General features: G+C 44.6%; 1 protein-coding gene across 1 annotated transcript in view; it reads left to right on the top strand.

The window, feature by feature from the left end:
- The first annotated feature begins 312 nt into the window (after window positions 1-312).
- Window positions 313-27505, top strand: part of SLC2A4 (solute carrier family 2 member 4) — a 31175-nt gene continuing 3982 nt past the window's right edge. Inside the window, exons 1-7 of the mRNA XM_087916430.1 lie at window positions 313-505; window positions 7714-7830; window positions 12800-12972; window positions 13796-13920; window positions 15889-16004; window positions 17180-17342; window positions 26514-26701. Of these exons, the coding sequence (XP_087772556.1) occupies window positions 335-505; window positions 7714-7830; window positions 12800-12972; window positions 13796-13920; window positions 15889-16004; window positions 17180-17342; window positions 26514-26701 (1053 nt within the window). The 5' untranslated portion in view covers window positions 313-334. The remainder of the gene's footprint in view (window positions 506-7713; window positions 7831-12799; window positions 12973-13795; window positions 13921-15888; window positions 16005-17179; window positions 17343-26513; window positions 26702-27505) is intronic.

Raw genomic sequence — 27505 nt, 5'->3', positions numbered from 1 at the left:
ATTTGTGACTATGAAAATAAACACAAACACACATCCCTCGCACTCCAATTACAGCCAAACTTCAATATAAGTGCATGAAAATGCCAGATAAGCAAACTCTGCCTGTAGCCCCCCCACCCACCCACCATGAGCCCCTGTCTCACCCCAGCATCTTGGCAGGGGGTGGGGGAGGAAGGCAAGGAGGAAATAAAAGGAGGAGGAAGGGGCTTCCTAAGAGGAAGCAACCCACAATTCGGAGACACTTTTGCTATTGCGTCGTCTCTTGCTGGTGCCCTCCCCGCTTATCTTGGCGGGTGCTCCTCCCTATGAAGTCAGCTCTTCCCTAGAAGAAGGAATGGGGAGGGAAGGGAAGAGGCAGGCATGGCCCAGCCAGGCTGGGGTGTGTCGCTTGCAAACTAGTGTAGTTTTGTGTAGTTGCCAGTGCCAGTTGCTAAGAGGTGGGGGGGGGGAGTTTTTGCCGGCCGGCCTGTTGCTGCTGAGGATGGCACTACGGAGAAGGAGAAGGGTAGGTACTTCTATTTCGATTAACCCCCTTCCCATCTTCCACTGATTCTTCTGGCTGGGTGGGGGGTGGAGGGGGGCTTTGTGCCAGGCGGCCATTGTGGGCTCGGGGATGGGGGCACTTGTGTGAACGGAGGCGGATTTGAGTCTGGGGTCTGTCCTCAGGATGCTGGGGAAGAGGAAAAGGGAAATAAATAAACGGGTTTTTTTGTCGGGAGGTGCGAATGACCTTGGGGGAGGGAAGGGGAGGAAAGACACTTAGGAAGCGTTTTAGAGAAGGGAACCGGGAGCCCCGGGCCACGCAACGGTGGCACAAACCAACGGAACAAAAACCGCGGGCCAAAACCTGCCAGGGTCTCATCCGTTGCAGCCTCGCCATAAGAACGGCATGAGTTTTTATCTCGTCCAATTTTCTGTCTGGCGCACCTTGGGCGGCTTGACACTCTCACCTACTTTCTTCCAGGTGCGACTCTGGATCCAGCCAGGAGCAAGCCCGGCATGGGAAGCGGGAAGCGGGGTGGGGGTGGGGGAAATTCACAGGGCAGGGGTTCAGAAGCTAGGAAGACACGAGTTGGGTTTAGTTTTAAAGCTTTGGGTTGTTGGGTTGGTGTTTTCAGCACCCTGGATTGAGAACCAGGGTTCCCAAACCGGATGGCAAACCTACCTACCTATCTATCATCTATATCTGTCTATTTCTTTATCTCTCTATCTCTCTTTTTCTGTGTCTATCTCTTTTTCTGTCTGTCTCATCTCTCTCTTTCTCTGTCTCTCTCTCTATATCTATCTATCTCTATCTATCTATCTATCTATCTATCTATCTATCTATCTATCTATCTATCTATCTATCTATCTATCTATCTATCCTCTGTCTGTCTGTCTGTCTGTCTGTCCATCTATCTCAGTCTATCTATCTGTCTGTCTATCTATCTATCTATCTTTGCCTGACTGCCGACCTATCTATCTATCTACCTACCTACCTACCTACCTATCTATCTACCATCTATCTATCTTTGTCTATCTGTCTATCATCTATTTATCTAACTAACTATATCTATCTTTTCTCTCTCTCTCTCTCTCTCTCTCTCTGTCTATCTATCTATCTGCCATCTAAGTATCTAACTATATCTACCCTCTGTCTGTCTGTTTGTCTATCTATCTATCTATCTATCACTCTATATCTATATCTATCTATCTATCTATCTATCTATCTATCTATCTATCTTCTATCTATCTCTTTCTCTCTCTCTCTGTCTATCTATATCTATCTCTATCTGACAGCAAATATATTTCGTGTATTTTTTTTGTTGGATGCTAACGGTTGAGTAGGAATAAACTACTAAAGGGATCTATTATTTGTTTTCAATCTCAGTAAGAGCTTGATTGCACTACAGGCAGTCCTCAAATTACGACCGTTCATTTAGTGACCGATCAAAGTCACAATGGTGCTGAAAAAGGTGACAAAGCAAAAAGGTGACAAAAACAAGCCAAATCCCTGGGAAGGAAGCCCGATTCACTTAAGGACCGTGTGAGACTCGCTTAACAACTGCAGGGATTCATGATTGTGGAAAGAAAGGACCTTAAAACGGAGCCAAATTCACTTAACGGCCGTCTCGTTCAGGTGCAGAAGTTGACTGCCTGCGTAATTGATTGGCTTTGGATTGGGGGGGTTGGACTAGATGACCTACAAGGTCCCTTCCAACGCTGATGAACTGTTTATCTGTTTGTTGAAATCTGTTTAAATCCTCTCTTATTAGGAAGTGTCTCCTTAATTACAGGTTGTTTCCTCTCCTGGGTGAGTTTTCCTTCCTTTGGGGGTTTTTATCCAGCTGTTTTGATATGTGGTTCATGGCAATCAGCCAGATGTTGCAATGGGCAATTTCTCCCCCCCCCCATTCGGTCCTTTCCCCCAGGATAAAGGATAGTAGACAGATGTGGTTGGGAGCCATTAAAAAGTTTTTTTTTTCTGGTAGGATGTAAGCTGTTCCGAGTCAAAGTGGGTTTTTTTTGCAATTGACCGACGGGGATTTTTGTCAATGCCAAGAATGTTCAATGGTGCTCCAGATGTTTGGGGGGGTTATGGCCAGGCAGCCAGATGTTCAGACTGGAGTGGGCCTCTGGAATTCTTCCCAAGCACCCCAGAAAGGCAGGTGTGGTGGTCACAGGGCTCGTCGCAGGATGTCAGCCCTTCCAAGCCAAGCTGCCCTTTGCAACTGACTGACGGGGATGTTGTCAATGCCGAGGGCCCTTCCACAGTGCTTATTACTGTAGATGGGTCCTTGATTTATGACCACCCTCAAGCCAAAATTCCTGTTGCAAAGCGAGATGTTTTCTTAAGGGTAAGTTTGCCACATTTGGATGACTTTCCTTGGCCACCGTTGTTAAGCGAAATCGCTCCAGTTGTTAAAGTGAGTCACACAGTTGCAAAGCGAATCGGGCTTTTCCCCCTCCCAGACTTTTCCTGACACACATCCCGTGGGATGCTGTGATATGTCATAAATACAAGTCAGTGGCCAAGCAGTCTGAATTTTTACCCTGGAATGCGACAATGGTTGTAAGTGTGAAAAAACGGTGCTAAGTCCCTTTTTTTCGGGGTTGTTGTAAGTCGGAATGGTCACCGTCGTACGTTGAGGACTGTCTCTGTATTGCAGTGTCCCCTTCCTCCGCAGGATTTAAACGGCAAAGGCAGGGTGTTAAACAGCAGGGCCAGATACAGATTAACAGAGTTGGAAGGGACCTTGGAGGTCATCTAGTCCAACCCCCCGCCCATGCAGGCCCTACACCAGGCTTTTTAAATAACTTCCACCCAACACAAACACACACACACACACACAAACCTGATGGTGCAGGGTTCCCCTCCCCTTACTGACTTCCTTGCCACAACAGATTAACAGAGTGGGAAGGGACCTTCGAGGTCATCTAGTCCAACCCCCATCCACCCAAGCAGGAGACCTCATGCCATTTTTGACAGATGGCAGTCTAGTCTCCTCCTCTTCTTCTTCTTTTTCTTCTTCTTTTTCTACGTTTTACTGTTTTTAAGACAAACTTAGACAAACAAAACATAAAAACATCAAACCATCTTCCATATATATACATACAGTGTGTCGGTTGGTTTACAAATTGTTTTGTGCTTCCACTTCACAGTCTTCACTTACAATTACATTGTATATATTCTCGTATTGTCAGTCAAATATTCCTAAATACATTAATATCATTGTTAATCAATCATTTGACTATACTATTATTCATTCATGTTTTACAAGATAATCCATATTTTACTTAATTTGTTTTATGACAGTTCATATCATCATTTCAAATCTATCCTATAATCATTTTGTAGATATAATTTTTTTTAAAAATACATCTTTATATATTCATTATGTTCTAAAAATCTACATATTTCATTACCATGTTTCATTGTCTAACCATTGATAGAATAGATCCCAAATTTTAAAAAAATATCTTCTTGTTCTCTGATTTCAAATGTCAATCTACTCATTTCAGCACATTCCAATATTTTCTTAATAACTTCCTCCTGTGTTGGTATTTTCTCATTTTTCCAGTTTTTAGCAAATACCATCCTAGCCACTGTTAATATATTTACAATCAAATATTTCAATTCTTTACTGTATATTTCAGGTAAAATTCCCAATAAAAATATCTCTGGTTTCAAGTCTATATGCTTTTTTGTCATTTTTTCCAACCACGTGTGGATTTTAGTCCAATATTTTTTAGCATCCGCACAAGTCCACCACATATGGTAATATGAGCCAGGTATCTGATGACATTTCTAACATTTTTCAGATTTGTTCTTGAACATTCTTGCTATTCTTGTTGGGGGAAGTGCCACCTGTAAAACATCTTATACAAATGTTCTTTATATGCTGTTGACATTGTCATTTTATAATTTTGAGACCATAATTTTTGCCATTTCTCTAAATCAATCCCATATCCAAAATTCTTCCTCCGAGCAATCATTGTTTCTTTGATTCGTTCTTCATCTAGTTTAATTTCTAATAAATATTCATACAATTTTTAATCACCTTTTTATTACCTGTCAAAATCTTATCTAAGTCAGTCAGTTTATCATAGAAACCTTCCGTTTTAGAATCTTTATCATATCTTGAATGTATTTGCGCATATGAAAACCAATTCATCTTTATACCTTGTTCCTCTAGTTTTTGCATAGATTTAAGTTTGCCCTTTTCATTCAATATTTCACCATATCTAACTGTTTGTTCCTTTTCGTATATTATAGGATAAGAAAATGCTTCAATAATCGATAGCCAGATTGGAATTTTCAAATAACACTGTCTTTTCTCCCAGTTTAACCACAGAGACTCCCATATATAATGTCTTCTAAAATACCCCTGTCTTTTAGTTCCTTTATACCATAGAAAAGCATGCCACCCCAACAACAGATCATGTCCTTCTAATGTCAATAATCTAGTATTTCTTAATAATCTAGTATTTCTTAATGTTATCCATTCCTCAACCCACATCAAATTTGTAGCTTGGTAATACAACTCCCAATTAGGCAAACCAAATCCTCCACGGTCTGGTCTGTTCTTGAAAGCTTCCAGGGATGAAGCTTCCACAACTTTTCTTTCTTTCTTTCTTTCTTTCTTTCTTTCTTTCTTTCTTTCTTTCTTTCTTTCTTTCTTTCTTTCTTTCTTTCTTTCTTTCTTTCTTTCTTTCTTCCTTCCTTCCTTCCTTCCTTCCTTCCTTCCTTCCTTCCTGTCTGTCTACCTGTCTCTCAGATTAACAGAATTGGAAGGGACCATGTAGGTCATCTAATCTAACCCCCCACCCGAGAAAGAGACCCTACATCATTTCTGACAGAGGGCAGTCAGGTCTCTTCTTGAAAGCCTCCAGGGATGAAGCTCCCACAATTTCTGAATAACAGTATAATAACCAGAGCTAGAAGGGACCCTGGAGGTCATCTACTCCAACCCCTCCTGCCCAAGTGAGAGAGACATCATTTCTGACAGACTGCAGTCCAGCCACTTCTTTAAAGGCTCCAGGGATGAAGCTCCCACAACTTCTGAAGGCAACTTTGGTTGATGGCTCTCCCTGTCAGAAAATGTCTCCTTATTTCCAGGTTGAATCTCTCCTTGTTCAGTTTCCATCCATTCTTCCTTGTCTGGCCTTCGGGCGCTTTGGAGAATAGCTTTTCTGCACAACCTGTTGTGTGCAGTTGTGCGTTGCCTTCCATCTCTTCCCACTCTCTTCGCGATATCGTGGTTCAGATCAAAATGCTTTCATCCAAGATTGACTTTTGCTGGTCTCCGTTTCCTGCAGGAGAGCAACAGTCCCATAAATTAATCACAATTTCTCCTCCTTCCATTGTTTTGGAGGGTTGGCATTGCTTTTGCCCCATAAATCTATTTTTTTTTTGTTTTGGCGGGGTGGGGGTGAGGGAGGGAATCAGAGTTGGAAGGGACCTTGTAGGTCATCTAGTCCAACCCTCGCCCAAGTGGGAGACCTACACCATTTCTGACAGATAGCAGTCCAGTCTCTTCTAGAAAGTTTTAAGATGGGTGGACTTCAATGCCCAGAATTCCCCAGGCATCACAACTGGCTGGAGGGTGGGGGGCATCCTGGGAATTGAAGTCCACCCATCTTAAAAACTTTCAAGAAGAGACTGGACTGCCCTCTGTCAGAAATGGTGTAGGGTCTCCCGCTTGGGGGGTTGGACTAGATGACCTATAAGGTCCCTTCCAACTCCTGTTAATCTGTTAAGGATGGATCGTGCTGTTTGATGGAGGTTGTAGGAGCTTCATCCCTGCAGGCTTTTCAAGAAGAGACCTGATTGGCCTCTGTCAGAAATGGTGCAGGATCTCCTGCTTGGGTGGGTGGGTTGGACTAGATGACCTCCAAGAGTCCCTTCCTCTGTTTATTATTCTGTTGTTCAGAAATTGTGGGAGCTTCATCCCTGCAGGCTTTCAAGAAGAGACCTGATTGCCCTCTGTCAGAAATAGTGCAGGATCTCCTACTTGAGGGGCGGGTTGGACTAGATGACCTCTAAGAGTCGCTTCCGACTCTGTTTATTATTCTGTTGTTCAAAAATTGTGGAAGCTTCATCCCTGCAGCCTTTTCAAGAAGAGACCTGATTGCCCTCTGTCAGAAATGGTGCAGGATCACCTGCTTGGGGTGGGGGTGGGGGTTGGACTAGATGACCTCCAAGAGTCCCTTCCGACTCTGTTTATTATTCTGTTGTTCAGAAATTGTGGGAGCTTTATCATCCCTGGAGGCTTTTCAAGAAGAGATTGGACTGCCATCGGTCAGAAATGATGTAGGGTCTCCCGATTGGGCGGGGGTTGGGGGGGGTTGGACTAGATGATCTCCCAGATCCTTTCCAACTCTGACGATCTGTTATCTGTTAGTAAAAAGTGGAGTGTGTGTGTGTGTGTGAGGGAAATAGGATTGCAACAGGAAGTAGGTGCTTTTTGGACCCCTTTAGGCTACCGCTGGCCTCCATCCAGATGTTTTTCACCGCGAGGAATTGCCAAAACCTTGCAAAAAAAAACGGGGAAGAGCCAAAGGATTGGGAATTTAAAACACTCGGGTCGTGCCCTGTCTCGCACCAGGGAATGTTGATGGAGGGCAGGGCTGTGCCTAATGGGCCTGTGGCTGCATGTTTCCCAGTCGGCCCTGCCCAGTTGGTTTGCAACCAGGTGAAGCAGCTCATAGGAGCGGGTTCAAACCTGAGCCATTTTAAGATGGGTGGACCAACTCGCTGGATGGCCCCTTACTTCCCCCAGCCAGTTGTGATGCCCGGGAATTCTGGGTGGTTGGAAGTCCCACCTGTCTTCAAGGGGCCAAGTCTGAAAACGGTGTTAATCAAGTAAGCCGTTGGATTCAGGTGCTGCCGTAAGCAGCGGGGCGCTCCTTTCGTCAGTCAAATGCTGCCTGGGGAATTCTGGGAGTTGAAGTCCACTCACCCGCACCTTAATTATCGAAAGATGACTGGACTTCAACTCCCAGAATCCCTCAGCTGACATGGCTGCCTGGGGAATTCTTGGGAGTTGAAGTCCCCAGATACCTTAAAATGGACCAGGTTGGAAACATAGAGAAACATAAACACCCATTTCATTGAAAGGACGTGCTTGGCTTTTGGACAATTCACCCCAAATGGGCCGGGGTCCCCCTCCCCAGTTTCTCCATGCTGCAAACTTAACCAGGGATTCTGTTTTTGTTTTTGTTTTATCCCAGGGCTCGGAGGCGGCTGGAAGTGAAATCACCTCTGTCTTAATCCTGTCTGTCCTCACGGCCATCTTGGGATCCTTGCAATTTGGATACAACATTGGGGTGATCAATGCTCCCCAAAAGGTATATGGGCAGAGCTCTGACCTTAGTCTGGGGATGTGGGGTGTCTGGGGGGGTTGCCAAAGTTAGCGGAGTCCATTTTGAAAGATGTTAAGAGATGCTGAATTCGCTGCTGGGAGCGAGACCGAGTTGAGATGGATTTTGTGGCGTGAGATCAGCGTCCTCTTTTCGTGACCACCTGTTCTGACCCAAACCTGGTTCCAAGGGAGCAAACACATGACAAAGGCAGCAGCAGCACCTTTTAATGTTTCATCTATGAATCCTAAAGGCTGCTTCCAACTAATTAGCTCCGACAAGAAAAAGCCTTGCCAAGTTTTGGCGAGGCTGCCCAAAAACAACAGATAAGAAATAGTTTACAACACAAGAGAGTCTTCAAATACCAACTGGAATGTCCACGAGGCTGAGTTTCAAAACAAAGACTGTTCACTTCATAGCTGGCTTTTATCTTCTTGAAGGAGGGGCCATTACCTTGGAGCCTTACTCCCGAGTCACCTGTGCTGCTGCAGCTGCTCTTTCCTGTGAGCAACCGTGCACGCACATGGTACAGGGTCCTCAGGAACCTCCTCATCGCTGCTGCCAGCCCCCACAATCTCTGAAGGCAGCAATTCACTCCCTGATGGTCCTGGCCCCTCCTCAGAGTCCTCGCTCTCCTCAGCCGTCTGCACCTGCTGCTGGCTAACCACAACACTACCTCGCTCAGTGTTTTTCGACCTTGAAAACTTTTAAGACCGGGGGGGGGGGAAGACTTCAGCTCCCAGAATTCCCCAGCCAGTCAAGGGTTTTACCCAGAGGTGGTAATTCAGCCGGTTTGGACTGGTTCCAAAGAACCTGTCTGGAATCTGCACTGTATATCAGACATTAATACAATTGAGCGAGTATTTCACGAGAAGAGTACGACACTCCTCTGCTCACAACAGAATACCCTATATCAGTGGTCACCAACGGGTGGGCCATGAGAAAATTTTGTGGGCCCCAGAGAAATCTCACCCCCAGAGCACCCCCGCCAAAGCAATTAATCCAGGCTGTGCAGAAACACAAGGGCTGCGCAGCCCATATGGCCCATGGGAACCCTCTCTGCCCACTCACTCCTTATCCGGCAAATTTGCCTGCTAAATTGCTATTTTTCCTTTTTCCGACCATCAGGTGTTCTTCTGTGCCGGGAGATTTAGATTAGCTAGGAAGCAGGAAACGGTTGGATTTCTTGCTTTCTAGCTAGTCTTTAGGTCTTCCGCTCTGCTCTTTTAAGCAGAGCCGAACCTCCCTTAGGACTGAAGGTTCTATTATTCCGTGCAGACTCACAGCAAGCAAATTTGAGAGACTGAGCTAGCCGATGGCAGATAGATAGATCACTGAATGGTTCTGCAAGCTACTCAATCCGCCTGCCTGCTTTGCCTGATTTTGGGTAAAAGTTGCTCTTTTTCTTTATAAAAAAATTCAATATTTACATACATGGTATGTTGTGAGTTAATTTTGTGAGTTTGCTTGCAAGCAAATTTTATGAGACAGACCGAACTAGCCAGTGGAAGATAGATAGATCTCTGAATGAATCTGTGTTTCTGTGAGCAACTCAATCTGCCTGCCTGCTTTGGCTGATTTGGGGTAAAAGTTGCTCTTTTTAATAAAAAATTCAATATTTACATACATGGTATTTTGTGAGTTAATTTTGTGAGTTTGCTTGCAAGCAAATTTTATGAGACAGACCGAACTAGCCAGTGGAAGATAGATAGATCTCTGAATGAATCTGTGATTCTGTGAGCAACTCAATCTGCCTGCCTGCTTTGACTGATTTTGGGTAAAGGTTGCTCCTTTTTTATAAAAAAAATCAATATTTATATAAATATTTATAATATTTACATACAAGCCATGCCCTGCCAGTCACATGGCCACCAAGCCACACCCACAAATTAGGCCACACCCACAGAACCAGTTAGTGGTCCCTGGGATTTAAAATTATGAGTTTGGTGGTCCCTGAGGTCCAAAAGGTTGGTGACCCCTGCCCTACATCACCAGATTTGAAATTTTGGGCTTGGATAATCTTGAACTACTCTGCCTACAGTTCGACTTAAGCGTAGTACACAAAATTATCTGCTACAATGTTCTACCCCTCACAACAGATACAAACTCAATGTTAACCACTTCAAACTTGATTGCAGAAAGTACAACTTCAGCAACCGAGTGGTCAATACCTGGAATGCCCTACCTGACTCTGTTGTTACATCCTCAAATCGCCCCTCCTTTAACCTCACACTATCCACTATGGACCTCACCCCTTTCCTAAGAGGTCTGTAAGGGGCGTGCATAAGTGCACCATCGTGCCTACCGACCCTGTCCTATTGTCCCCATTTAATCGTACCTTTTTTCTGTATTCTTACTCATGTTTATACTTATACCTATTATTTTGCAAGCGATTGACAAATCAAATAAATAAATAATAATAACTGGTAGCGTAAAGTTTGAGTAGTTGGGAGAACCAGCAAACACCACCTCTGACTGGCCCCGCCCCATCTATTCTCTGCCTCCCATTGAGTCCCAGCTGATGGGTGGGTCTTCTTTGGTTGCCCTGCACAGGAGAACGGAGCTGCAAAGCAGGTTAGTGGGATGTGGAGGGATTGGAGATTTTGCAGTATATCCTTCCCCTGCCACACCCACCAAGCCACACCCACATAAAATGGTAGTAAAAAAAAGAATCCCACCACTGGTTTTACCAGAATTCAGCATGGATAAGAAGGAATCCACATGGCTAGACTGCCTTCTTTGCAATTTTTTAAAATGGAGTAAGTTAGAATTGGTCATCGATATACTTCATTGGCACAAAAAAGTAAAAGAGTAGTCCTATATACTAAAAAGACAATAAAAGCTAAAGTAATTTTTAGAGATGAAGATGGGAGGATATTGATGGTGGAGACAATAGAGACCAATCAAAAGATAACAATATATGCACCAAATGATAAGCAAGAGGAGTTTTATAATAAACAGCATAAGAAAACAATAAAATTGGAATATGACAACATATGTATTCTAGGAGACTTTAATGCTACAGTGGATATAGAGTTGGACTACAAAACACAGAAAATAAATTAAAAAAAACCCAGAATTAAGGAATTAATGACTGAATTAATTGAATTAATTATAATTATTAATGTAATATAATTATATAATATAATTATATCTGGGCAGTCACCAAAGTAATCGATGCTGCTGCAACCAGAGCAATCCTTGTGAGCAGGGAATTACTTAACAATTGAATTAATTTAATTAATTATAATATAAATATAATTATGGGGTTCACCTGTCCCCACACATCACCCTTAGTGAAGCATGCAAACCAGGGTCTGTATTTCCTGGGTCAGAAAAGGAGACCACCTCTTCATCCTTCTGTCATGCCTACTTTTTATAGAGGCACGATTGGGAGTGTTTTAACAAACTGCACCCTGTTTGGTTTGGGGGCTGCAGTGCCTCAGGTGGAAAGTCCCCTACAGAGAGTGGTGAGGACAGCAGATAGAAAGTCCCTACAGAGAGCGGTGAGGAGAGTGGAGAAGATTATAGAAAGCTTGTTCCCCGTTATTCAGGATGCTGCTTATAAGTACTCTGTGCTTAGAGCTCAAAAGGTTGTTGGAGACCCCACACACCCACTTCATGGTCTGTTTCTGTTACTCACCTCTGGGAGGAGGTTTTGAAATATTTCTAGCAGGACTTCGAGATACTGGAACAGCTTTGTTTCCTAGGCCATCCGTCTGGTAAACTCGCAAGGTTCATTTTTCTCACCATGTACATGTATACATGCAAATTAGGCTGTGTTGTTTCTCTGTGTCATGTAACATATGTGGGAATAGGCATAAATTTGTCTTAATTAATTTATTCATTTTGTCACGTTTATGTAGTGTATATTAGGGGAAGTGACTCTTTGAGAGCTGGATGCAATGAAATTTTATTTTAATGTATGCCGATTAGGGTACATTCAAAGTGACAATAAAGTTTATTCTGATCTGTTCTATTTATTTCGATTCTATTCTTATTTCTGTTCTATCCTATTCCATGTTCTATTCTATTTTTATTTCTATTCTGTTCTATTCCATTTTATTATTATTATTATATAAAATAATCTTTATTGAACATGTTTTCACAATTAATAACACATTTCCACTTATTACAGCGTGTTTGTAATGGTGTTCACTCACATTGACAAATTTCTAAATATGTAAATTATCACTGAATATTGTTACAATTATTCCTACATTCAATTTAATATATTCATATATACATTAACATAATTATTTACATAATTATTTACATAATTATTTATTTTATCTTACCATAACTCCTACCTGTAGTTATATTCTATTCTTATTTCTATTCTATTATTTCTTTTCTATTCTATTCTATTTTCTATTCTATTCTCTATTCTCTTCTCTTCTTCCATTCCAAATTCTATTTTATTTTCTATTCTTTTCTTTTCTATTCTATTTTCTATTCTATATTTTATTCTATTCTCCTCTTCTCTTCTCTTCTTTCTTCCATTCCATTTTCTCTTCTCTTCTCTTCTCTTCTCTTCTCTTCTCTTCTCTTCTCTTCTCTTCTCTTCTCTTCTCTTCTTTCATTCCAAATTCTATTCTATTTTCTATTCTATTCTATTTTCTATTCTATATTTTATTCTATTCTCCTCTTCTCTTCTCTTCTTTCTTCCATTCCATATTCTATTCTATTTTCTACTCTATTCTATTTTCTATTCTACTCTATTTTCTATTCTATTCCATTTTCTATTCTACTCTAATTTCTACTCTACTCTTCACTACTCCATCCATTCATTTGTAAAGCTCTCAAGCCCAATGCCCTAACAGAGAGAAAAGTTAGAGAAATTATACCTGAATAATTTTTGTTTTGGTTTTCAGCATACCTTCAGAGCAACCCTATAGTAATTCTAAGTCTGCTTGCCTCCTCACACTCCACCCCCTCTTCCCCACCCCCATCCCAGATCATCGAGCAGAATTACAATGCAACGTGGATGCACCGTCAAGGTGTGGAGAACGCCACCTCCATCGATCCAGCTGTCCTCAACGTCCTGTGGTCCCTCTCGGTGTCCGTCTTCTCCCTTGGTGGGATGCTCGCCTCCTTCATGGTGGGCGTGGTCTCCGAATGGCTGGGCAGGTGAGCCCCCCCCCTCCCTCCTGGGTTGGGCTCCTACCTAGCGGGGAAGGGGTGCATCCTCTGAGCATGGGCAGAGTGTGCTACATGGGGCAAGAAACAAGACCTAAGCCATGAGGGTCAGGTTTCCAGCGATCGCCCTGATTAAATCATGAGCCATGAGTCAAACTTCGAAAGAATCCAAAAGATTTATTAGGAGCGACATGTCGGCATTGATCCTAATCGGAGCCGGCTCTGGCGCACAAATTTCCCAAGACACCAACTTTATAGGTAGTCTTACTCGACTTACGACTTACAGGTTGGACGTCCTCAACGGAGGATGCAACGGAGCCCAACCTTTCTGTCGTTAAGGGAGATGTTTTTGTTCGGTCAGTTTCAGCCCCGTTTTGACCGCCTTCATTGCCGTGGTTAGGCTAGTCAGGCGGTCAGTAAGTGAATCGGCCTCCCCGTTGAGCCTGTTGCTGAAAGGTCCAGATTTCGATCTTCTGACTGTGGGGAATCTGGCAGTGTCGTAAGGGTGAGGAATGGTCCTCAGTCTTCGAACGGTCCCTTAAACTGTCATTAGTCGAGGACTGCCCGCCTGGTGATATTTCCTAGACTCCTGCAGCACTTTGCGACATGTGGGATGGGAACCAAGGCCTGAACTGGGTTTAATCCCAGATAAATGGGCGGAAGATGGTCTGATGGGGGTTTGCTTTGGAAAAGGAGCTTCTCTCTGCAGCCATGGGGCCTTCCTTTGTGGGAAACCCTCCCCCCAAAAGTTGATGGGACCCCCTTCCCCCCGAGCTTCATTGTCCATTCTGTGTGGTCCCCTTTCCTTCTCCAGGAAAAGAGCCATGATCATCAACAATGGCTTGGCCTTTCTCGGTGGCGGCTTGATGGGGCTGGCCAAGCTGGGCAAATCCTACGAGATGATGATCTTCGGGCGGTTTGTGATCGGGGCTTTCTCAGGTAAGCGGGGGTTGGGTGGGGTCACCGGTTCATGCAAGGGAAGGAGGAGGATGGTTTTCTCCTGTCGGGTCTTGAGTAACGGGGGAGGAGGGAGGGAGATATATGGGGGCACTAGAACTCACCGTCACCTGGGGATTTGTCCAAAGTCCACCCAGCTGGCTTTCATGCCTAAGGTGGGACTAGAACTCCCAGGCTGCTGTTGATTGGCCCAGAGTCACCCAGCCAGCTTTCATGCCTAAGGCAGGACTAGAACTCCCCGTTTCCAGGTGATTGGCTCAAAGATACCCAGCCAGCTTTCGTGCCTAAGGCCGGGCTAGAACTCCCAGTCTCCTGGTGATTGGCCCAAAGTCACCCAGCTGGCTTTCATGCCTAAGGCAGGACTAGAACTCCCATTCTCCTGGTGATTGGCCCAAAGTCACCCAGCTGGCTTTCATGCCTAAGGCGGGACTAGAACTCCTGTCTCCTGGTGATTGGCCCAAAATCACCCAGCTGGCTTTCATGCCTAAGGCAGGACTAGAACTCCCATTCTCCTGGTGATTGGCCCAAAGTCACCCAGCTGGCTTTCATGCCTAAGGCAGGACTAGAACTCCCATTCTCCTGGTGATTGGACCAAAGTCACCCAGCTGGCTTTCATGCCTAAGGCGGGACTAGAACTCCCTGTCTCCTGGTGATTGGCCCAAAATCACCCAGCTGGCTTTCATGCCTAAGGCAGGACTAGAACTCCCATTCTCCTGGTGATTGGCCCAAAGTCACCCAGCTGGCTTTCATGCCTAAGGCGGGACTAGAACTCCCTGTCTCCTGGTGATTGGCCCAAAATCACCCAGCTGGCTTTCCTGCCTAAGGCGGGACTAGAACTCCCATTCTCCTGGTGATTGGCCCAAAGTCACCCAGCTGGCTTTCATGCCTAAGGCAGGACTAGAACTCCCATTCTCCTGGTGATTGGCCCAAAATCACCCAGCTGGCTTTCCTGCCTAAGGCGGACTAGAACTCCCATTCTCCTGGTGATTGGCCCAAAGTCACCCAGCTGGCTTTCATGCCTAAGGCGGGACTAGAACTCCCTGTCTCCTGGTGATTGGCCCAAAATCACCCAGCTGGCTTTCATGGCTAAGGTGGGACTAGAACTCCCATTCTCCTGGTGATTGGCCCAAAGTCACCCAGCTGGCTTTCATGCCTAAGGCAGGACTAGAACTCCCATTCTCCTGGTGATTGGCCCAAAGTCACCCAGCTGGCTTTCATGCCTAAGGCGGGACTAGAACTCCCTGTCTCCTGGTGATTGGCCCAAAGTCACCCAGCTGGCTTTCCTGCCTAAGGCAGGACTAGAACTCCCAGTCTCCTGGTGATTGGCCCAAAGTCACCCAGCTGGCTTTTATGCCTAAGGCGGGACTAGAACTCCCTGTCTCCTGGTGATTGGCCCAAAGTCACCCAGCTGGCTTTCATGCCTAAGGCGGGACTAGAACTCCCTGTCTCCTGGTGATTGGCCCTGAGTCACCCAGCTGGCTTTTAGAGTGGACTAGAACTCAGTTACCTCAATTGCACTGAACTAGATTTGACTAGAATGGTATCTCAATGCAGTCAAGGCATGAACGAACTAACGAATGAATGAATGAACGAACGAACGAACGAAGGAATGAAAATCGACTCCACCAATCTATCTTCCAACTGACTTATCTACAATATGAGAAGGCAGACAAAAATGTCCTAAAATCCAAGGAGCTGTTGATTGGCGGAGCGGGGGGTTTGAGCTAACCCACGGTGACCCTAAGTTTAGCAAACTTGAATCCTCCGTCCTGTCAAGCCTCCATGTTCAGGAGCAGCATGCCTCCACAAGTAGCCCAGGGATGGTTTTTCAACATCGTTCCCCCTCCCCACCCCCGAGAAAAAGCATTTCAGTGGATTTCCCCTGGGTAGGGGCAATTGAGGGGGTCTCATTCACACTCACACCTCTTCCCCCACCCCCACCCTGTGCAGGATTTGCCTCCGGATTGGTCCCCATGTATGTGGGGGAGATCGCCCCCACCAAGCTTCGGGGGGCTTTGGGGACCATGAACCAGCTGGCTATTGTCATCGGCATTCTCATCGCTCAGGTAAGCAGCCCCCTCCCCATGTTAAGAGATTTGGAGGGGGGGGTCAAAGAGGGGGCTGGCCTGGACTTGCCCTGATGTGGAAATGAAAACCTGGGGTGCCCCTCCACGGGATAAGGGTCACCGAGGCTGGGGTGGGGGTGTGAGCTTTGACACAGTCATGATCGGTTAGACAGCAGATCATCACAGGTGGAAGGGACCTTGGAGGCCATCTAGTCCAACCCCTGCCCAAGCAGGGGGACCCTCACGCCATTTCTGACAAGGTGGCAGTCCAGAAACCGAGTTTAATTCGAACCGAGTGACTTACTAATTTATTTGTTTGTTTATTTAATTTATTTATTAGATTTGCTCTGCTGCCGGTTCGCCATGGCGATTCAGGGTGGCTTACCACATAGAAAAACCACAATTTGAAAAACAATAAAACTTGAAAAAAATCAAATAAAGTAATATAGTGAAATAGAAAATCCATTTAAGCTCACAATGACTGCTTCAGGGACTCCATCCAGCCCCCTCCTTCTCTGCCATCCCCTTCTCTTCCCCCTCCTCCTTCTCCTCCTCCTCCTCTTCTTCCTCCTCTTCCTCTTCTTCCTCCTCCTTCTACTCCTCCTCTTCCTCCTCCTCCTTCTCCTCCTCCTCCTCTTCTTCCTCCTCTCTTCCTCCTCCTCCTCCTCTTCCTCCTGCTCCTCCTCCCTCTTCCTCCTCCTCCCCCTCCTCCTCCTCCCCTCCTCCTCTTCCTCCTCCTTCTCCTCCTCCTCTTCCTCCTCTTCCTCCTCCTCCTCCTCCTCCTCCTGCTCCTCCTCCCTCTTCCTCCTCCTCCCCTCCCTCCTCTTCCCCCTCCTCCTCTTCCTCCTCCTTCTCCTCCTCCTCTCTTCCTCCTCCTTTTCCTCCTCTTCTTCTTCCTCTTCCTCCTCCTCCTCTCCTGCTCCTCCTCCTTCTCCCCTCCTTCTCCCCCTCCTTCTCCCTTCTAGCACTGATGATGTTCCCTAGCTGGGTGATGAAACGCCTGCAAGAAAGCCACCCAGCTAAGACAGCCCCCAAGGAAGGACCCTCCAACCCTGAGCTACAACTGTTCTCCTTTCTGCATCGATATTGAGCGTAGCGTCTTCCAGGTGATTGCGCGTCGGTCTTGAACCAACCTGTTTTTTCCCACCACACCCCCACCCCCCTTCCTGCCATAGGTGTGCGGCCTGGACACCCTGCTGGGCACGGAGACCTACTGGCCCCTCTTGATGGGCATCACCGTGGTACCCTCCATCCTACAGCTGATGCTCTTCCCCTTCTGTCCAGAAAGCCCACGCTACCTGTACATCGTCCGAAACAAGGAGTCCAAAGCCAAAGAAAGTGAGTATGGGCAATTCACACACACACACAGAGTTTACAACCCCCAGCGGAGACCAGGCCCAACCTGTCCGTTGCAAAGCGAGACGGTTGAGAAGCGTGTTGTGCCCCCCCCCCCCGTTGTGCACCCTTTCTGGCCACTGTTGTTAAGCAAAACTTTGCCATTGTTAAGGGAACCGCACGTTGTGACTCTGCTTGGCCGAAGCTGGCTTTGTGTCAATGCGTGTGTACGAATTGTGAACCCACAAGGGCAGGGACTCTGTAACGCTTGTAAATGGGTCTAAGTCTACACGGAGGGAAGGAAGCAGTGGGGTGCCACAAGGTTCCCTCTTAGGCCCAGGACTCTTCAATATTAGCAACTTAGAGGAGGGAATAGAAGGGGAACTGACCAAATTCGCAGGTGATACTAAGCTGGCAGGAATAGCCAACACCCAAGAAGACAGGCTCAAGATCCAGAGGGATCTTGACGGACTTGAACCCTGGACCGTATCTAACAAAAGGAAATTCAGTGTGGAGAAAAGGAAAGTCCTACACTTAGGCAAGAAAAACCCAAAGGACCCATATAGACTGGGTGAAACCAGGCTCCATAGCAGGACCTGTAATAAGAGATCTTGGAGTCTCAGTGGACAACCAGCTAAAGAGGAGCCAGCCGTGTGCAGTGACAGCCAAAAAAGCTAATGCAATCCTAAGGTGCATTAACAGAGGGATGCAATCGAGATCAAGTACTAATACCACTCTATAAAGCCTTAGTAAGGCCACACCTAGAGTACTGCATCCAGTTTTGGTCACCACACAATAAAAAGATGTTGAGACTCTAGAAAGAGTGCAGAGAAGAGCAACCAGGATGATGAGAGGACTGGAGACTAAAACATATGAAGAACGGTTGCAGGAACTGGGCCTGGCCAGTCTAGGTAAGAGAAGGACCAGGGGAGGCAGGAGAGCATCTTCCAATATTTGAAGGGCTGCCCCAGAGAGGAGGAAGAGGTCAAGCTATTTTCCAAGACCCCTGAAGGCCAGACAAGGAATAATGGATGGAAACTGAACAAGGAGAGATTCAACCTGGAAATAAGGAGAAACTTTCTGACAGGGAGGACAATCAACCAAAGTCGCCTTTGGAAGTTGTGGGAGCTTCATCCCTGGAGGCTTTCAAGAAGAGATTGACTGCCGTCTGTCAGAAATGGTGTAGGGTCTTCTGCTTGGGTGGGGCGGGGGTTGGACTAGATGACCTACAAGGTCCCTTCCAAATCTGATTATCTGCTATCTGTTATCTGTTAAGTGACAAAGTTACAGTCATACAGTCCCAAGCGGGGATGAGAGATGAGAAGATGAATAATAATCGTAGTGCAGACTTAGTCAATAGTTGAACAGTGTTGAGGGAATTATTTGTTTAGCAGAGTGATGGCATTTGTATCTAGTTGTTCTGGTGTGCAATGCTCTATATAGTGTTGTTTTGAGGGCAGGAGTTGAAACAGTTTATGTCCAGGATGTGAGGGGTCTGTAGATATTTTCACAGCCCTCTTTTGGACTCGTGCAGGATACGGGTCCTCCATGGAAGGCAGGTTGGCAGCCATTGTGTTTTCTGGCGTCCGTGTCTGTCCTGTTGGGTTGCAGAACCGAACCAGACAGCGATAGACGTGCAGATGACAGGCTCGATCCTTCCTCTGTAGTACTGGACCAGCAGAAGATGCTTCGCTTCTCATCCAAGAAGCTTCTTCAGCTCTGACTTGGATGGAGGGGAAGGGAAGGATTTAATATTCCTGGTCCTTCGCGTCCTTTTTGAGAGACTCAATCCTTCCTCTGTAGAACTGGACCAGCAGCTTCTTGCGCAGTTTGAGCTTCCTAAGAAAACCACAAAGCGCAGGATCGGCCCTCCGCACCCTAAACTTTTCTCTTCTTTATCCTCTCAGCTGATTGGCGCTACAGGCCTCAGCTGATGCATGGGAACCTGCGCGCGCCTTAGCTTCCTGAATGCGTGCATATGGTCACCAAAGTGGTAGCGGAACAGGTAGGACGCCACTGCTGGTCTACGGGTAGGCCTTGACTAACAACAGTTTGTTTTCGGAACTGTTCAAAGTCGCAACGGCAACTGAAAAAAAGTGGCTTAGTTTTTCACACTTGTGGCAACCTCCCTGTGGACACATGATTCAAAATTCAGATGCTTGACAGCTGGCTCATATTTGGGATCTTCCAATGAGCAAAGTCTACGGGGGGAAAACCCGACAAAACGGGGCAAAATGGGCTTAATGTCTCGCTATGCGGCGGAAATTTTGGGCTCCGTCGTGGTTGAAAGTCCAGGATGGCCTCTATTATCTTCACTGCATTCCCGCCGTCTATTAAGAAAGTTACCCTATTGGGAAAAAAAATGTGAGAAAAAATAGTCTAGCCGCGTACGCTGAATATTGGTAAAACTTTGTGGCTGGGGGATTCTGGGAGTTGCGGTTCACAAAGCTTAAAGTGGCCATGTTTGGACCCCCTCTGAACTAGTCATAGTCCTTCCTTCTCTCATCTTCTCATTGGTGACCTAGATTGATGGCCACTTTTCCCAACTTCCTCAAAATCCATGACCCTCCAGAGGCCGACAACGCCCAAAATCCTGAGCTAACATCCCACAAGGGATGCTGGGAATTGCAGCCCTAGTACCTGGAACTAGCCAAGATTGAGGCGTTCCTTGAAGTCAACCCAACGGTTGGCCAACTCTCTTCTCCCAGCCCGTCTTTCCACCACTCCTGAGATTCCCTGTTTCCCCATTGCTACCCTGTTTTCCCCAAAATACGACCTACCCTGAAACTAAGCCCTAGCTTGATTTTTTTTACACATGCACCCAATATAAGCCCTACCCCCCAAAATAAACCCTAATTAAGATTCCCGCCCACTCCAGAGTGGGCGGGTAAAGATTAAGCTAGGGTGCGGATTGAGGGTGTGTGGAGCTACCCTAGTACTTATCTTTGGACAGTTGTAGCCAGGCCTCACACACCCCGACACCTGCCTGGCTGTTGTAATGACGAGGCAGTCGAGTTGTTTGATCATGAACAACTGAATCATGATGACAAATTAAACCATTCATGAATATTGACTGCTTGCGGGGACGCATTAGAATAAAGACATCCCGTGGGTAAGGGTGTAGTGGAAAGAATAGCTAAACAAAGTCCTATTGTTAAGGATGTTATCCTGTCCACATATCGATGCTTAAACTTATTCAATATTTTTTGAAGGCATGTTCTTTGAAGATCAGTTAATACAACTAGATCTCCTGGTGATTGTGCTCCCTTCAAAGACTGAAATAAGGGCAACATATCACCAGTTGTAATGTAGAAGAATGGGCGTGCCCAGTTAATAATGCCAAGTAATTTTTGCCATTGTACTAATGTGTATGATTTCTGTACTTGTAATTCAGGAAGAATTGGAATGGAGGAATTGTGCAACATTCTATGTCCTAAGTAGGTATAAGGTTCTACCTTTTGAATTTTGTCTGAGGCTATATACAATCCCTGTTGTGCCACAATATCCGTTAACACTTTTAACAACTTAGATTCATCAAAATCCGGGGCTGCTATCAATATATCATCCATATAATGATAGACTAAATAGGAAGGAAATTTATTCCAAAAGGGTTGAAGGGCATTATCCATGAAATATTGACAAAGTGTAGGGGAATTAAGCATTCCTTGAAGCAACCCTCGCCAATGATATCGTTTTGTGGGCATGCTATTATCAAAAACTGGGACAGTAAATGCAAATTTTTCTTTCTCTCGAGGTTGCAAAGGTATAGTAAAAAAAACAGTCTTTAAGATCAACTACCAATAATTTATACAAATTAGGAATTAAGTTAGGATTTGGTAGACCACATTGTAAAGGACCCATGGGTTGGATACATTTATTAATTTCTCTTAAATCCTGCAGGAGGCGCCATTTCTCAGTTTTTCTTTTTATAACAAAAACAGGAGTATTCCAAGGATTAGTAGAAGGTTCTATATGACCAGCAGCCAATTGTTCTTGAACCAATTGTTGTAAAGCAGCGAGCTTTTCCCTTGATAATGGCCACTGTTCCACCCAAACTGGCATGGAACAGAGCCATTTAAGAGGAAGAGCCATCATCAAGAATCAAATGGGCATTAAGAAGAGAAAGAATATCACGGCCCTGTATATTAGTATGAATATCTAGAATGTATGGTTGTAGGAAAAAGGACTTACCAGCAGATGTTGTAACATTAATTTCTAGAACACTCTGCCAAGCAGCTGTAGAACCTCCTATTCCCCACAATGAAGAAACTGTCGTTTTTGGCCACTGTACTGGCCACTGTAAAGAGGAGATGACAGTAACATCGGCTCCAGTATCCAATAACCCTTGAAATGGTTGTTTATTAAGGAAGAGCGTTAACAAAGGACGAGAGGAGTTCAGCTGATGAAGTAAGCCTACAAAAAGAAGTTGATCCAAATCCTGCATCCCCACGATTACCTATACCAGGAGATGGAATTTCATGTGGAAGAAGAAGCAATTGAGCAACAGAAGAATTACAAGGAAGAACTTGAGGAAGATTCACCCAAATCTGAATCATGAGGATACCAGTGTAATCTGAATCTATTACCCCAGGCACAACAAAACAGCCCTTTTTGTGTGCAGAAGAACGAGGCAAAATTAAGCCAACTAATCCCGAAGGAAGACAACCTTTAAATTGAGATGGAACTATTTTAACTTCCATGGGAAATCTAAACTCAATTTCCTCTTGATTGATTAAATCGATCCCAGCGCTACCGGCTGTGGCTGGGGAGGAGTGAGAGAGACTGCTGGAGGAGTCAGAGTGATGGGAAAGGCACGCTTTGGATTCTGGGTGGGTGCCACACCTATTGGCAAGTTTCCGAACCGAAACCGACATTGATTGGCCCAATGAAATCCCTTTTTACAAACGGGGCACTTCTTAGAAGGACGATTCTGAGGCATAGAAGGTGTAGAACGACAGTCCTTCTCAAAGTGGCCAGGCTTCTTATACTTAAAACAGTTACCAATTGGTCGCTGTCCTTTCTGAATAGCAGCTGCTAACATATGCATTTTATAAGTTTGTGATCCAATATCCTGGCAGAGTCGCAGCATATCTGCCAGAGTGTAATGAGCAGTAGCCTTTAACGGCTGTAAAGCTTTTTACAATCTGCATAAGCATTTTCAATAGCTAACTGGCGAAGAAGTTCACCAGCAGCTTCCTGAGGATCAAACTGCTGTCTAATTGCTTTGGACAGACGCTCAACAAAGTCAGCGTAAGGCTCATTGTCGAATGTTTGAAAAATTTGCTGTAGGTTCTCCAGGTTGGGGTACCTTAAGCACGAAAGGCACATTCAGAAACAATAGTTAACGTAGCTGGAGGAAGAACAACTTGAGTAGGAATTGTACCAAATGGTCCAGAACCAAATAGCTGCTCAACTGTATATGCGCCTCCCCCTCCTAAAGCAGCAGCTTGAGCAAGTCTCATATATTCACTCTCCCAGACCACATATTGCATGGATGTTAAAATCATGCGAAATAGTTGCTTCCAATCTTCAGGGATCATTGTATAACCATTTTTTATTCCTTCTACAAGCCCTCTTGTAAAATTACCACTAATCCCATAGCCTGTAACTGCCTTTTTAAACTCTCTTAAGATGTGATAAGGCAGACCCTCCCATTCTGCTACTTGCAGTCCAAGCTGTGGCCCCTGACCAGGACGATATTGTACTGGACAAACAGACAGTAATTCTGCAAGTTCTGTTCCTGAGACAGAGGCATCCCTTTTACAAGTCTCTACCATTTTCTGAAAAGAAGACTGAACAATAGAGTCAGGAGGCTTTTGCCCCGTATCTGCAGGAGCTGAGGGAATTGAAGACATATATTCAGGTGAAGAAGGGGGACAAATGACAGCATTAGTATAACGTGAAGGTGGAGGTGTTAAAAGAGAAAGTTCATTGTGACCAAATTTTTCAATGGCATGCCTACATAAATGCCACACCTGCAAAACTTCTATTTTTGCTCGAGGTTCAGGGTGCAATGTTTTCCCTATACGTTCCCAGTCAGTTAATTTTAAAGACCCTTTTCTGGGTACCATAAGCCTTGAGCTGCAATCTCCTGGACCAGCCTTAAGAGATTTCTCTGTGGTACCTCGGTATTATTATTATTTTTTGAAAATTTTATTGATTTTTAAAAACAAACATAAACAAACAAAACACAGAACATAGAAACATAAAACATCTTTTTGAAAGCAGCCTGATTCGGGTTACATCTCTTCCTGCAGACACAAATTCAAATTCATGCTCATTTTTGTATTCCATTCCATATCTTATTCCCATTCTACATTTTCTATATAACTTCTCCCCTCTTTCAACTTTCTTAATTTTATTTTATTTATTTCATCTCAATTCAAATCATTGTACTTGTTCTTTGTCTGTCCTGTTTCAACTGTCTATTATCTTTTCTCATTAAGCAAAATTTCTCCTGTGATCACTGATTGGAGTATGACGCCTTTATATCTTTCCCCTAAAATTATAACACTTAATATAATACATAACTTCCATTCGGATTCTGCTTGGCACATTCTAAAACTACACAATGTATTTTAAAAAGAAAAAATTATAAATATATAACATAATTAAAACAACAATCCATACCAACTCGATTCTATCATTGATATTAATATTCATTTAAATCTTAAACATTTTACACATTACTTTTCAAATAAGTATCATATTTCGATGGAAACAGTTATAAACTTTCCATGATTACTTCCCTTTCACTTCACTTATATTTTATAAAACGTTGAGTAGTTAAAATGTTCCCATTCCTTCCTAGTTCAAATCTCTCATTTATTTCATTTCGTTTATTTTGTTCACAAAAGTTTCACTAAATTACACTAACTATTTTATTCCACTTTTTAATCATATGTTGTTTCCAATTTTCTAGCATTATTTCTATTACAAATATAACAATACAATCTTATGTACCTTTACAGAATCCCTCTTTCAGTTACATTTTCACCCATTATCTCTGAATAAATCCTGTTTCTTTACATCTTGCTCCAAACCTTTGTAACTTCTCTTCCCTTCCTTCTTCCCTTTCTTCTTCTCTCTCCCCCTTTTTACCCCCCTGTCTCTCCACCTCCATTTCCCTCTTCTGTATTCTCCTTTTCTGTTGCTTTCCAACAGTATATCCCCTTTTCACATTATTTTTCCCTTTTTGACTGTTTTTTTAGGTCTTAAATTCTCCATTCTCTTTTCCCCCTTTCCCTCTTCTTCCCCAGATAGAATTACTTGTTCATTACAAATGGCTTCTTCTTTGTCCCAATCTTCTTGTTGCGCAGTCTTTTCTTGTTGTTTCTTGTAGACACCAATCGCCATTTCTAAGAATTGAAAGGTGGAGCCAAAGGAGCCCTTCCCTTCTTGTTCTTCTTCTTTATATTTTTTAAATTCGATTTTCAGTTCATCCAGTTCATTCAGTTCATTCAGTTCATTCAGAGGTGATGCCATTGTAGAGTTGTTGTTGTTTTTAAACAACCACCCAATTGTTTTTAGTCATTCAAATATGATTTCCAAAAGTCCCAAAATCACCAAGCAATCCAAGTACACACAAGCTATTTCTTTTAACACTTTCTTCTTTTTTCACTGTCTCTTCTTAATAACCCCAAGAACCCCAATTTAGTTGCAAAGTTCCAGTTAAAATGTATCCTTTAGAAGTCTTGCTAAGATTTAACTTTAAATTCTTTTGAATTCCAAGCAGTCTCCTCCTTCCAAGTCCTGCCCTTATTCTTTTCCTCTCTCCTTCCCACTTATAGCAAAAAAGGATTTTTTAGTGTTCAGAAATCTTTATTGTCCCTTTGGCATTTAATTATATTTCCAGTTTAATTACCTGTTGGTGCCAAAGCGGATTTTTCCGATTTCTTTATTCGGATCTTCTCATTATCAGCGTGAGGAAGGAGAGTGATAAAAAAAAAACTTTCCCTTTTCAGTTTCGTTCTCTGCTTCCGACTCTTCTTTGGGAGCGATGTATCTTTTGCAAAATTTAAATTCCAGGGTACCTTGGTTGTTACTTTTTGTCCCGGTCAGCCAAAAACTTTCACTTCTTAACTTCCTCCTGCACTTTCTTTTCTGGCTGAGTGCTTCTTTGAGGCGGCCGTTTCTGACCACCGCTCTTACCGCCTTCGGGAAAGGGAGTTTAGCCAGCTGAGGAGATGAGGTGTGGCTCCCCTCAAACCCTTCTGGGCCTCCCCCATCTTCACCACCTCTACGGGGTGGCTTAGCCCTGAAGCCAGCTGGCTCGGGATGCTCCAGCAGCGAGCCCAGGCAGAAACCGTGCATGATCGCGGATTCCTGCCTGCCGCTGAAGCCTTGCAAACCAGAAGTCCGGTACCTCAGTATTATTTTTCTTCAACAAATAGCCTAATTCATCTATATGCTTCCTTTGTTCCTCAGAAAGCGAAGACCCCATACTTACAGAAACCAAAAGGTTGAAGAAACCATAAAGGGTTGAAGGTGCACCAAATCCTTGCCAGACGAAGTAAGAGGGTCCCTGTTCAGGCGCCATTTGTTGTAATGATGAGGCAGTTGAGTTGTTTGATCATGAACAACTGAATCATGATTATCTTTATTGGAGTCTAGTCTTGCATTTATACACATTTTTAATTATACTCCATCATTGGTTAACTTTTGTTACTGTTTAACTTTCGTTACTGTCTAGCACAGTAATCCATACAATTAATTATCTCTAGTTAAAGTCTCTCTAATCCTCTTTTAGATTAGTGACTTTGTTTACCTGAGTTGTATTTGCTTGGAAACATTCTTTATCTGAGGTTTGCCATCCGAGATTGGAACATTCCTGCAATTACAACTCTACACCTGGCCAGCCCATTTTTTTTGTAGCCGGCAAGGCTGGCAAGGCTTTCCTGAAGGCTTTTGGAGCTGATAACAAAGCTCTGGATTGATCCGGAGTCTGTTATTGGCTGCAGAAGCCTTCAAGAAAGCCTTGAAAGCCACAGCAGAAGGACTTCCGGAAGGAGGCCAAGGGCGACGCACGCAAGTGAGGTTAGTCCATGGAGGACATTCCCCCTCAAAATAAGACCTGGTGCCTTTTTTGGTGACCAAAAAAAAAAAAAAATACAACAGGGTCTTATTTTTGCGAAAACACAGTAATTTCTCCCCTGCATGTGTCCCCCTTTATAGGTCTCAAGCGGCTGACTGGCTATCAGGATGTGAGCGCCGCATTGACGGAGATGAAGGAGGAGAAACGGCGTATGGACATGGAACACAGAGTCTCCATCCTCCAGCTCTTCCGTTCCCGCATTTACCGCCAGCCGTTGCTAATCGCTGTGGTTCTGCAACTCTCCCAGCAATTGTCGGGCATCAACGCAGTGAGTGCAGTGGTGTTGTTCTGACCAAGGGCTTCCTGAGACTGTCATAATCACACGCTGTTCCCAAAAACTTTGTGTTTTTTTTATTTGAACAGCTGTGAATTATAGTCATTTCCAGCCCATAATGAGTCCCAAACAGTTTGTAAATAGTCCCAATGGAAATCTGCCACAGCCCTTCGGGATAGAGCACCCACTTTTATCTCCTTTGAAATACTGCCAACGACTAAATGGCCCATTAGCTGTACAAGGCCAAACGGAGCACAAAGCCCACACCGAGCTTCAGAGTTTAAAACCGACCAGAACGAATGAAAGTTGCTTCCTGCAAAGGCTCCTATCCCTTTGCTCCTCCTTTATATCTTACGGGAGGGGACAGTTACTTCCCAGTCTTACTCCCAAGCCACTCCTTTTGTCTTAACTGTTCTTGCCTTCTGACAGCTCTGCGCATGTGCGCACTGGGAACAGACTCCTCTTCCTCACTGCTGTCAGATTCTGGAGGCTCCGGAGTTGGCACATAACTCTCGGATGGCTCTGGACCCAGCTCTGTGTCGGACACAGATCCCTCGTCCGAGCCCTCCCCAGATTCCAGGACTGGCCCATGCTCCTCCACACTGTCCAACTTTACTGTCAGCTCCACAGGCTGCTGGTGGACCACAGGTGGGGTTCAGCCGGTTCGGGCAGGTTCGTGAGAACCAGTATTAAAAATTCTGGCTGGCCCGCCCACCCTGCCTTGTCACTCCTCATCTCATCTGCTCGCCCAGCATAGAAGCGACTCCCCCGCCCTTCAAGGACCAGGAAGAACTTTCA

Source organism: Pseudonaja textilis, chromosome Z, assembly GCF_049901715.1.
Source record: "Pseudonaja textilis isolate UNSWEBS1 chromosome Z, rPseTex1.2, whole genome shotgun sequence".
NCBI lineage: Eukaryota > Metazoa > Chordata > Lepidosauria > Squamata > Elapidae > Pseudonaja > Pseudonaja textilis.
Note: the sequence above shows the minus strand (reverse complement) of the source record. Positions and strands in the feature narration are given on the sequence as shown.